The sequence below is a fragment of the Misgurnus anguillicaudatus genome, chromosome 14, assembly GCF_027580225.2.
Source record: "Misgurnus anguillicaudatus chromosome 14, ASM2758022v2, whole genome shotgun sequence".
NCBI lineage: Eukaryota > Metazoa > Chordata > Actinopteri > Cypriniformes > Cobitidae > Misgurnus > Misgurnus anguillicaudatus.
This window is the reverse complement of record NC_073350.2, coordinates 16,955,789-16,968,873: the sequence shown is the minus strand read 5'-3', so window position 1 is coordinate 16,968,873 and position 13,085 is coordinate 16,955,789. Positions and strand designations below refer to the sequence as shown.

Below are 13,085 nucleotides of genomic sequence, written 5' to 3'. Positions count from 1 at the left end.
GTCCCTAGCCATATTAGCTTAGAAAATCACAACTTTTAATTTTCCGTCGGTCTTGGTACACGATGTAACTACAGAACAGTAAAGTTTTAAGTAGAAAAAATATTGAAACTCTTTGTTCATTTTTGAGCGCGATGCTAATGGTCTAATCAGATTCAATGGATTATGCTAACCTATGCTAAAAGTGGTACCGCCAGACCCAGAGATCAGCTGAATCGATTCCAAAACGGTAGAAATTAATTGCTTAACTCTAGAGGAGCTGGAAAATGAGCCTATTTTCAAAAGAAGTGGAGTGTCCCTTTAAGGAGTTGTGTTATATAGTGAAACACTACCAACTTGTACCAATGTAATGACGGTAACTTACTTTACTGACTGAGTTTAAATCCAAAAATGTTCACATTTAGAAAAATCTAGTTGTTCTGACGCATGTTTACTTAATATTTAATTAGACAGATTCATCTTTTCTATTACTTTTCCATTAAATGATGTGATCTGATGAGTTTAAAACTTTGTTTATTGTTTTTTTTTCCCGACGCATTGCGCAGCTTACTATCCTAAAATACACAGTATATCTCACAACATACGCAGACCATATACATACAGATGACTTGCTGATTTCTCCTGTGTTTATATAAAAATCTGATCACTTGTGTTTTATCTGAACTAGATGAACATTTATTTCACGTGTTAGCTAATGACTTCAGTTACTGGGATCTGTTTGGAGTGTACAGTATGGTAAACCAGTATAAAATCTGTGGTAGTGTCATAGTGATGTAAAATGTTTATACTATTTCATCTCTAGTTTGTACTTTGTTTACATTTGACTCATGCTGTGTTGACGTGTCACTACTATTGCAATTTAATGCTGCTTCTGTCACCTCATGACAATGAATTTACACTTCAAATTAGGTAGTCTGTCATCAATGACAGTTCATTGGATGGAAAATGGCTTTCCTTTTCCATATTTTTTTACTGTCATAAATATCATAACCGCAAAAATTCAGAAAATATCATGATATAATTTAGAGGCTGTGTTGCCCACCCCTAGTTTGTGTACCTTGAAAAAAAATTGAAATATCAAAATGTTTGGTAGAAAGGCTGGAGCAAAAAAGAGAAACATTGATAATACAGTTACATTGGTAAGCATATAAAAACTATATCTGGTGATTTCATTCAAACTCATAGATTTTGTGACCAATAATAACAACTTTATATTCAAAGATGCCAAAATTAAATTTAATTCTTAATTTTGTAATTTGTTACAGTGGTGTTTTCATTAAAACATTTGGTCAAAGGTGTGCAGAGTAGATTGCACAGGTCACAAAAACAGGTACTGTATACGTATAGAGCAGAACGTGGTTCTAAACTATTTTCATATCTTATCGATTTTTTTTTACATCAGTTGCCCTTTGCTTGCTCACTAGAGGCATTAAGACATTAAGGATCAGTTTTCTGTAAAGCTGCTTTTGTGATGGTGTTAATGACTTACGTGAGACAGTAAAGTAATTACCATGTTCCTAAGGCTATTATAGCTTAAATCCACAATGCCACAGTTGATTTGTTGAATGATGAGATGATTAAATTGTTAGGACTGTTGTGAGCATTGAACAGATTTTACACAGAAAGACTCCGAAGAGGAAATGGAGAATTACAGTTTTTGTGCCTTGAAGTGTCATTCTTTGACATTTAACAATCACTGCATAATGTCACGGTTTTTGCTTTAAGCTTGCCGTAAGCGAATCTCTCACCAAAAGCCGCGGTGACTAGGAGATGTGTTTTATTCTTTGAATTTGAGAATATTGACTTGACTGTTCATGGAGAAAGTTAAGAAAATTGGTTTTATGCTGATGTCTGTATGCTTTTTTGTTTTGCCCTAACTCTTATTTTAATCTAAATTTTAGTTGCTGATTCACTTAAACAGAGTTGAATTGAATTGTGTGGTAAGAAAGCATTTTGCATGTCATATAATAAATCAGTTACACCAGAGTACATTTCAAGTACTTTTAAGTTCACTGGTCTATAGGGTACTTCATTAATCATTATTAGTTCTTCATTAGTTTAGATAAAACATTTTGTATGCAGTTTTTTACATAATGACTATAGTGCCCTAAAATGTGCATGAAACAGGAAGTTAGGGTGGGACACGACGGGTTACTCCTCCCCTTTTAAAATAGCCAAAAGCGTTTTGTTTACCTGACAGCAAATTTCGAATGCTTATATTTCAAAATGTGAATTTTGTCAATGTTTTGAAGTGCATTAGTCCATTTTCTTAACAAAAAATCTAGATAATTTACTCGCCACCATGTCATCCAAAATGTTGATGTCTTTCTTTGTTCAGTCGAGAAGAAATTATGTTTTTTGAGGAAAACATTTCAGGATTTTTCTCATTTTTATGGACTTTAATGGACCCCAAAACTTAACAGTTTAAAATTGCAGTTTCAAAGGACTTTAAACGATCTCAAACGAGGCATAAGGGTCTTATCTAGCTAGACAATTGACATTTTTGGCAAGAAAAATAAAAAATATGCACTTTTAAACCACAACTTCTCTTCCTCCTCTGGCTGTGTGATGAGCCAGCGCGACCTCACGTAATATCTCATCACGTCAAGAGGTCACGGATGACGTATGCGAAACTACGCCCCAGTGTTTAGTGTGGAGAAAGAGGACCGTTCCGACGTTGTTGTATGTGGAATGATACTAATTAATGTCTTTGTGTCAGTTTATTGTTTAAAATGGTCTGCAAATGTGCGTTTAATATATGTAACACGTGACCTTTCAAAGTCATTACGCAATTACGTGAGGTCGCGCTGGCGCGTCACAGGACTGGAGGAAGATGAGAAGTTGTGGTTTAAAAGTTAAGTTTTGGGGTCCGTTAAAATCCATTAAAATGAGAAAAATCAGATTAGAATGTTTTACCTCAAAAAACATAATTTCCTCTCAACTGAACAAAGAAAGACATCAACATTTTATATGACATGGTGGTGAGTAAATAATCTCGATTTTTTTTTAAGAAAATTTACTATTCCTTTAAGGCCAACATTTTTAAAGCCAACATTTTTAATGCCAAAACTTACATTTTGATTACATGGGGACTTTAAGTCACCCCATCTGTTGTACCTATTTGTGTTTTTTTAAGTGCACCCATGTGCATTTACCCCATCAGACCTAAATTTCTCTGTTTACAGTCTTTAAGTATGCATCTTCGTGACTGCCCGTGTTTGTGTGTGTGTTTGTATTTAACTGGCTGTGTCTCTCCAGAGTGCTGATGATGATAATTACTGTTGAGGCAGAGTCTCAGGGGAGATCAGACACCTGCCACAACCCAAACCGCCCACCCACCTCCCCAACCTCACCCACCCGAAGCACAAATCCCCCTGCCTCGCGCTCCAGCCCAACCTCAACCTGTCTTTGCCCTTGATTGAACTAATAACCTGTAAAACCACACAGTGGGTTACTGCTAAATTTAGCAAGATAGGAAAAAGAAAACAATTACTGCTAACATTTGCAAAGAGGTTGCCATGGTGCTCTTTCAGCACTTCTACGGTCCAGTTAATCAAGCGGGATGGCAAACGCGAACGCTGATGACACCTGACATACAGAAACTTCAAAATATAAGTGTTAAAAAACATCAACGCCTAACAATATTAACGCCTCAGATCCAGGCTTTAGTGTTGATCATTTAAATCATTCTGTCATTAGACTCCAGATTTAGCTGTTCACAGACCTGACATCTGGTGTCTGGTGTCACAGGTTTTTTTTCCGCTTCTGTTTGATTGACACGTGATTGTAAATCAGATTAGCATTTGGAGATTAGGTTGGAATTTACTATGATGTCTTGTTTTAGTCTTTACACCAATTTTTTGTTGGCTTTGTTTAAAATTGGGTTCTAGTTAGCTGTATGAAGCATTTTTTTTCCATACAGGAATCAGGATACAGGTCTGTATTCTTCCAAAAAGACACCTTTGCACCTAAACTGTATGTACACACCGCTGTCTGCCAGAGTATCAAAAAACACTCTTGTTGCCCTGCCAATGACGCTATAGAAGAAGATTAGTGGACTATTTGACGATTTAATGCATTCTCTGGAATCCTCTCATATGGCAAGCCGCAGAGGACTTCTATTGGTTTCTGCCTTTCGATTGGTTGCCGCTGAACCGCATCATAGCTCATTACCATAAAGTTGGGCTAATTTCAACTTTTCCCGACGCTCACACCGTCCAAGACATTTTACAGGTTAATCCAATGCAACAAGTGCATTCAAAGTATACATTTTATCAGTGTTTGTTGTCCCCTGGGATTGAACCAAAACTGTTCGCTAACGCAACACTCTGGCACATGAGCTACATGAACACTGCATGGATATATATACTTATTTATGTTTTCTCAGTTGCAAGTTCAGCACCATGGCCGATATGATAGACATGAGCAGGGCCAAATGTCTACTTTTGCATCCTCTTTTTCCACACCAATGGTTAATCTCATCTCATTCTGATGCTTATTGCTATAGCAACCGTTGTAGAACTACCGAAAATTGTCAACACTGTCTGAACAGACGGATCCGATTTCATTACCTCAAAATGACAGTGTGAGCAGTCAATCACAAAAATCAGATTTGAAAATAAATTAGATTTATGTGCAGTGTGAACAAAGCTCTATTGCACTGTTATTGCGCAACAGACAACCGAAGCCTTACTTTCATATTTCATACAATATTACTTTCCATTTCTTTCGTCTGGTTTAAAAAAAGACCAACCCAACTTGTATTGTCTTTCTCTCTATCCCCTCTTTTTATTAATTTTTTGTTTTAGTATATGTCATTGCTGATTAAAAAAATAATATTTTTAGAATAAACTGAACTTATTTCCCTAATGAATTAATAAAAAGCACTGAACGGTAAGGCTCAGTATTCCCTACACATTCAAACAATAACCCCTATCTCCTATAAAGTCTAAATAACGCTTTAGGTATATTATTAAATCTGGTGCTGGAGTCTGTTAATGCATGTGTGTCACATTTTTTGTCACATGCCATGCAAATTAAATTGGACACTTTAATACAACAGAACTGAAACGTGTGTACTTGGATTTATATGTGTCTGCACAACACTTTTCTTCCTGAGCCCTTTAAAAGTATTTTAGCTTGTCTAACAGTGAGCTGTTACCCGTTCTATATCCCCTCCTTAGAAATAACAATATTCAGCGAATGCTATTCAGTATGGCCATGAATGACCCTTTGAAACTCTGCAGATGCAATGTAGTTTCTGTCCTGTAAGGCAACAGTCTTATTGATAATAGAGGAAATAAAATGGAAATTTTGGGTTTGGATATGACCTGGATTGTACCTGCACCTTTCGCTTGAGGCATACAATTCAGTCAGGTGATTGTTCTAAAATGTTTTAAAAAGCTAAAAATTTTTAACTGGCATAATGCATGCTGTTTCTGGCAGGGCTTTTCTAAGAGAAGTGCCCATAAAAGGAATTTGGGGTCACTGTTACATAATGGGTACCCATGTTCCAAAAAAAACTTAGGAGGCGTGAGTTTGGCCCAGAAATGTGCTCAACTGCTTTTTGACACTTTGCATTAGTTTAGCATGAGGATTACAACTCTTTAAAAGTGTTAATAAGTCAGAATGCATGAAATAGCTTTAACCCTTCCTAATTAAATCAGTTTACCAACTTTTCAAATATCAAATGACTCTCACACACATTGTACTGCAGTTGATACAACCCTAACACACACAGTGGCACTGAATGATTCCCATATTTTTATACTATAATATAGTAATACCAATAACTTTGGTACTTTTTTATTACAAGAAAAATTATTCCACATCACCCAATAACCTGAAGTCTGCGACAGATGTCATATTGAGAACATTTATTATACAGTAGAGGCAGTGTCAAAAAACGGTACATTGTCCCTGCAATATTAAAGTTTTGAGTAAACTTACAAAGCAAATCTTTTCGAATCAGGTTTTCTGTTATGAGAAATGTGATATGAGCATCAAATGCAATGATATGATGAATCATATTTTATTTCGTTTAGTGTAGCCTAGCAGAGTCACATTTAGCTATGTTAGTAAAGTGATAAAATGCTTTAAGATGTGTTGTGCGGAGAATGAGAGCAGTGCATCTTCCAATTCTTACCAGATATGATTAAGTTAGCAAGCGGATTTGAAGTTGAAACTTTCTGTCTATGCTTTCTATATATGGATTTTTTAGTGTACATTTTCGAGTGTAATTGCCTAGTGATCAATCTGTAGTTTTGACTTACCAGTGGGTTTTCTCACAGGCTGCCAGCTTTGGTGGCCTCTCTCATTATTTTCCATAGAGACACTTAGATGCTCAATTAGCAGAAACCATGGAGAGTTGTTGAAAACCATGACTTAATCAGGTGCTTGACTGCATTTAGCACCGTTACACTCTTCAACAGCCAGCGCTGCTCTGATAACCAGTTTTAGTGTAATTTCGGCTGTAGTGGATAATGGGAAGTTGTCTATTTAATGAGTGTCTTATGGATTGTTAACTATCGCATTTCAATGTTCATCAAAGGACGTGAGCGTGAATGTGCGTGTGAATATTAACTCGGCTCAGATTAAGAAACTCTGAATGAAATGGAAGGACAAATGACCCAAAATATGCTTTATTACTATGACTTCAAAGATCTGCCTAAAAAAATCATCTTGATACATTTTTATCGTTGTGTATTATTCACGGCAGGACATTTTTAACAATGATTGCTCGCTAATTATGCCATCATGGGGGGATATATGTGACCCTGTCTGTGAAAACCGAGCTAAAGACATTTTTACTACACAAAATCATCCTACCCAGTCTCCTGAGGATGCGTATAAATAGCACGAAGTGTAAAACTCGTGCAATACATACGCCAAATTCCACTTTGGCGTGCATATGATATGCAAGTCCTTCCCATTCACTTAAACGGGGCATCTTTTTTTGGCGTTTTAATTATTGGTTTCTCAATTTTTTTCTGTTTTTTAAACCATTTTCGCTTGGGTTTAGGGCTAGACTTTAGATTTGCTTAATGAGGTTATTTAATATACAGGTTTCTCCATGTTTCTGTCCATATTTAAGCCATGGTCGCTTGGAGTTGGGGTTAGAGTTGGGGTCTGGGTTAGGATGTCATTTTTATATAACAAAAAGTTGTTCTAAGCCTAAACCCAAGCGAAAATGGTAAAAAAAAGCAAAGAAATTGAGAAACCAATAAATAAAACGACAAAAAAAGATGCACCGTTTAAGTTAATGGGAAGGACTTCCGTATCATATGCACGCCAAAGTGGAATTTGGCGTATGTATTGCATGAGTTTTACACTTCGTGCTATTTATACGCATCTTCAGGAGACTGGGCTCAATCATCCTACATAATAAAAAACATTCTGTGGAAATATAACCTTGCTATCTGCAATATTAACGTAGTAAGGTCATGTCAAAACTTGAAATCAATGTGATTTTGATGCTCTTTTCCGTGGCCCTGCTACGGACTGTCTTTTTCCGTGGCATTCTCATGGATTGGTTACTCAACTGCTTTTTCCTATTTTCAAACCATTTTCGCTTCGGTTTAGGGTTAGATTTGGTGTTTGCGTTAGTATGTCACTTTAACTATTGGTTTATACTATTTTTTCTGATTTATTCGTTTATATTTTCTAAACTTTAAACAATTGTCGCCTGGCGTTGGGGTTAGAGTTGGGTTTGGGTAGGGATGTCATTTCATGTAAATCTAACCCTAAACCGAAGCGAAAATGGTAAGAAAATAGGACAAAACAGTTGAGTAACCAATCCGTGAGAATGCCACGGAAAAAGACAGTCCGTAGCAGGGCCACGGAAAAATGCGGAGATCCGTGAGAATGCCACGGAAAAATGAGCACAAAATTCCGTGACTATGCCACGGAAATTCGTGAGATCAGGTTGCTGTTTTTCCACTGTATTAAATGGTTTTGCAATGTATTGCATTACAATGTCAGTCAAGGAGCGCCATTAGATACTGTCTTGTTTGTACAGGTGCTGCAGCTCCCCCTTGTGTTTTTTAGAGAGATATGCAATCATTGCGGTGATCTAAAATCATCGACGATGAGACGATTATTTAAAGACACACTATGCAGTTATTTTAACTTAGCTTCAAAGTTATTTCGGTGGTAAACAAAGTCATAGTAGGGCGAATCATCCTCCTGTTGAAGCTCGGGGAGGACGCCCCTAGCAAAACCAGCAATGCAAGCTTGAGAGGAGTGACCCTGACAAATCTCGCGAGAATCACGACTTGCTTTACGGCAACGACGTCACACACGTTAGGCTTGTTCGACTTTGTGCGGCGCGCTAGAACTGACAGACGTATTACGTCAAAGTGCCGTCTTGGATCATTCTCGCGATACTTTGACGTCAACCGGCTGTCGGTTCTTGCAGCGCCGCATAAAGTCGAACAAGCATACAAACAACAACTGCACGCGCGAATTTGAGACGTGGTGCTCAAAGATGGAAAAGTAAAAAAAGCGCGTTCGGAAGAGAGTATTTTCGGAGGTGTACAGAGTGGGGGTGGGAAATTATGACAGTTGCAGGTATTATCCAGCGACTCTAGGGGTCGCTGTTTGACAAAAACGGAAAATGCATAGAGCGCCTTTAATAATTGTGACAGCCCTAGTTGCATTGTAGGGCTGGGTATCGATTCAGATGTTCTGATCGATTTCGATTCATAAGCTATCGGGTCGATTCGATTCCGATTTTCTGTCCGATTTTTATACTTGATTCTCGATTCAACTCAATGGATCAGGTTATTTCATAAAAAAAAATCAATTTGTGGCTTTTGAGAATCGATTTTTAATCAACCAAGTAAAAAAAAAAGATTGCATTGGATAAACGGGAATTGCATAAATGTAATGTAAGTGTCCGTCTGTGTGTTTTTAGTTGGTGAGCCCCAGAAGATGGCTGAACCTGCAGGAGTACCAGAGCAAGAAGCTCATGCAGGAGAGTGGCGTGGCTGTGCAGCGATTTTTCGTGGCTGACACCGCCTCTGAAGCCCTGGAAGCTGCCAGGAGACTCAGTAAGTGTCACGTTCGGGATGCCAAACAGCTCCCTGTTAAGTGTCTAACACTCTGTGGAAAATTTTGCTGACAGCACAGTGGTTTTTTTAGTTCCCTCTAATGCGAGTACATGAATAACACTTGATTGATAACATGCTAATGAGGTTATGTTTATCTATTAATTTGATTCGTGTCAGCATGCACGGGGCAGAGAGGCAGAATGAACCAATGAGAAAAAATGTTGCCAGCCCACACAGCATTTATGTTTTGTTTCTTTTATTTGTGGTGGACATGCCTTCAGAGGTCAGCAGAATTGAAGATCTTCTCATATTTTTTCTCTGTTTTGCATGGTTTGGTGCTCCCTCATCATTTCATTCATGCATGTATGCATATCCTTGTCTCCTCTTGTATTGTTTGCTTTTTAAGCATGTGAGAATTTGTTTCTGGAGAGAAGGGGAAAAAGGTTGATACAGTCCGAGCTTAATCCAAAAGGTGGGCTGATATCGCCAAGCACTGGTCCTTTCTGCACTCATTGGATGCCGTCCAGAGGCTCTGCCAGATCTCACAGCTGTAATCTCTAGCTTATCTCACTGCACACAATGGGCTTTAGCGCACCATGTCGAGGGTTTTCCTCGGTGTGTGGCAAAATATTTCCATTTAAATACTCTTTTGGGGTTTTTCGTTCATATGAATTTGATTCAGCAACCCCAGTGCTCTCTCAGGTCAGCTGTGAGGGTAAGACAACCACATCTATTTGGAAATGTACTCCGAGATGGCATTTCCAGCCCAGCACATTCAGTGGTTCAGCCTGCTCCCAGTAGGGTAGGGCACGGCATGGACTGAGTGACATGTACGAGGCGACCAAGCGAGACGTGAAGGATTTCTGTGACTGCGATAGTGAAGTGAGCTGTTCTCCCCAGTGCAAAAATGCCGCCCCACAGTTAGGCCCACTTACCCATGCGGCAATTCAGCTGACAGCTCAATTCCAGTTCCGCGCTTTACTGGTTCTTGGTCACCCTCATATTCTGCCATGGTGCGTTTAAAAAGCATTACACTGCAAAAGTTACTGTTTTAATATTTTGGTCTTTCCTTTGAAATGCTTTTCAATTATGCTTTAGGGACATTCTTAAAAAAAGATATATCTATTTGCAAAATTTAATAAGATTTCAAATATTTTTGTCGAGCTTAAGCAGCACATTTATTAAGACTTATGCTCAAAGCAAGATGACAAAACTTTGGGTAGGAAAATAAACATAAACATTCAATCTTTAATATTCTAATTAAAATAATAACATCTTAAATAAATCTTAAATAATCTTATAAAGAAATCTTAAATATAAAATAAAATAAGTATTTTTACTTTTTTAATTGCAGGAAAATTTGACTTATTTTAGAAACAGTTTAGATGTTTTAATTGGAATCAGTAAAAAGTAAGATAAACACCTTAATTTTCTCAAAATATAAATGTAAAATTACCCCATTTCTCAGAGATCCCCAAACGATTCGTTTGAATCCGTTCAACGACTCAGTCTGCCTAAACCTCACCTTTCAGTAGCCTACTCTGCTCTGATTGGTCAACTGACACAGTCTCCGCACAGACCACAGATCAGTGGCACAGACCAATAATAGTGCAACATGTATTGACCTAGTGCTAACATGATTTACTAAGAAGACATTATTGACATCAATACACATCATTTATCATTAATCCAAGCAATAAAAACGACAATAGAAACTAACATTTTACACTCATTTAAGCATTTATGTAAGCTAAACGGGTCATAGCAAAACCGTAAGTGCAGCATGCGTTAGCCGCTTGCTAACGTGACTCTCTGACAGTATATTAAGAGTTTAACCAACGACATCATTCATCAATAATCCAAGCAATAAAAATGACAACAGGCACTAACATTTTACACTCTTTAAGCAAGTATCTAAGCTAACCGGACCATAGCAAAAATGGTAACATTAAGTTAGTGCACATGCGTTTGCTGCTTGCTAATGTGACTCTCTGAACACTGACATCAATTAGGGCTGTTCCGAATACCATTTTTTTGAGCTTCGAAGCTCTAGTAGAAATCAAATCGAATATTCGAAGCTTCGGAAGGAGGGGCTGAACATATTTTTCTCTTTAATAAAGGCAGGAATCTTTCTGTGTGTGTATATGCGTGTGTGTCTGTCTACAGTTTTATTATGTGGCGTATGTGTTTGCTGCAGACCCAAGGCAGTGTAGTGCCTTTTTTACGTGCAATATGGACATGTGACACGTTTAGAATTAATAAACTTTAAAAATACTACAGAACAGCGCAAGCCGGAAGCAGCGTGCCTGTCACGCGTCCTGCGAGAACAGCATTAGTGAAACAAAACACAAGAGCATTACATTTAATAAGGTTGCCTAACATTTTTCTAACAAACAAACATTCCCGTATCAGAAATTAACAGCACAGTAATTACTGACATCGTAAAGGGTAGGCTATTTAAATAAAACAACGAAAATAAATGAACGAAGTTCAACAAACTGTAATAAAACAGTAACATACTTTCAAAATCAAGTTTATTTATAACACTTACACCATCCAATATGTTTTTCATCAGTAGAACAATCAATTAGATATTTTGCAGAAACCCCAGTGCTCCGTCATGCAAGTCAACCAATCCGCACACTTTAAGAGCTAAAGCATATATATCCAATACAAAAGTAATCGCCCATAACTCCGTGTGACATATTGACGTCTTGTGAAGCAAATCAATCTGTTTTTGCAAGAAACTGAACGTTATTTACAACATTATTAGCATGAATGCCAAAGCAGGAAGCGCGCTTTCCGTTTGAGGCGATCTTCCACTGGTGTCGTTTGGTGGCTGTTGACTATGGATGTTGGTCTCTCTGCGCCACCTATAGAGCGGGAGCGTGAAGCGCCCTTCCTTCTTGGCAAAAACTCTGCATTAACGCTGAAAAATATGTATATATATATATATAAATATATATATATATATATATTTTTTTTTATATATTCGAATCTCAAAAATGAAAATCGAATGTCAACCCATGGAACGAACACTCGAATATTCGAATATTCTGGTCCAGCCCTAACATCAATACACATTCATCATCAGTCCAAGTTATAAAAACAATGACAGACATTAACATTTTTACACTCATGTAAGTATGATTATAGCTGCAAGTATGTAGCTATAATCATACTTACAGGTTGTGGTTAGGAGACGCATGTTGTACCAAATAAAGTGGGTACTGAACCATCTTTCATTGCCAAACGTTTAGTAAATCCCTCTGTGAAAAAGTAATTTTAACCACTGATTCTGCACAGCCAAACGTTTAGTTGATCCCTCCTTGAAAAAGTCATTTTAACTACTGATTCTTCACAGCCAAACATTTTGTAAATCCCTCCTTGAAAAAGTCATTTTAACCACTTATTCTTCACAGCCAAACGTTTACTAAATCCCTCCTTGAAAAAGTCATTTTAACCACTGATTCTTCATATCAGATTCTTCATCTTCATCCTTTTGTAGTGAAAACAACACAAACTGAAAACACAGCATGATATGATGTTTACACACTAACTAGCTGTGGGCAGGTCATAGTTTTCGTTTTTCCCGCAGACAAAGTTGTAGGCGGAGATTATAATGCAAAGTTTTCGTATTACGTGGATAAAGTCAGGCAGGAGATTCAATCCATATGACGACTCGTTTCAGCGATTCAGCTCTTTAATATTATTATTAGTTTAGAAGCTGGCATGATGTTAAGTGTATTTCTTTTATGTGTATTTCTAGTTTTCAATGCTTTTTACCTGTTTATTGGAAACTTTAGGAGAAATACGAGCAGTTAAAATGTTGCTGGTACAGCCTTGAACCAAAACCCAATGCATAAGCTTGTCTCTAATGCTTAAAGCACCTCCTGCTCTTCACTTGTTAGTGTACAGCTTTTCACTTGTCAGCAACTATAACCATGATTAAAACCATGCCAAACTCATGTCTGTGCGAGAAGGTGAATCATGCATTTAGTTGAACTTTTGCCCATGGGGTGCCTCATAAACGTGGCC

At 37.5% G+C, this 13,085-nt stretch overlaps 1 protein-coding gene across 1 annotated transcript in view; it reads left to right on the top strand.

Annotated features, from left to right (window-relative positions):
• The window catches only part of suclg2 (succinate-CoA ligase GDP-forming subunit beta), a 139,020-nt gene that overhangs the window by 18,002 nt on the left and 107,933 nt on the right, over positions 1 to 13,085 (top strand). The window contains exon 2 of the mRNA XM_073875962.1: positions 8,912 to 9,047. Coding sequence (XP_073732063.1) covers positions 8,912 to 9,047 — 136 coding nt within the window. The remainder of the gene's footprint in view (positions 1 to 8,911; positions 9,048 to 13,085) is intronic.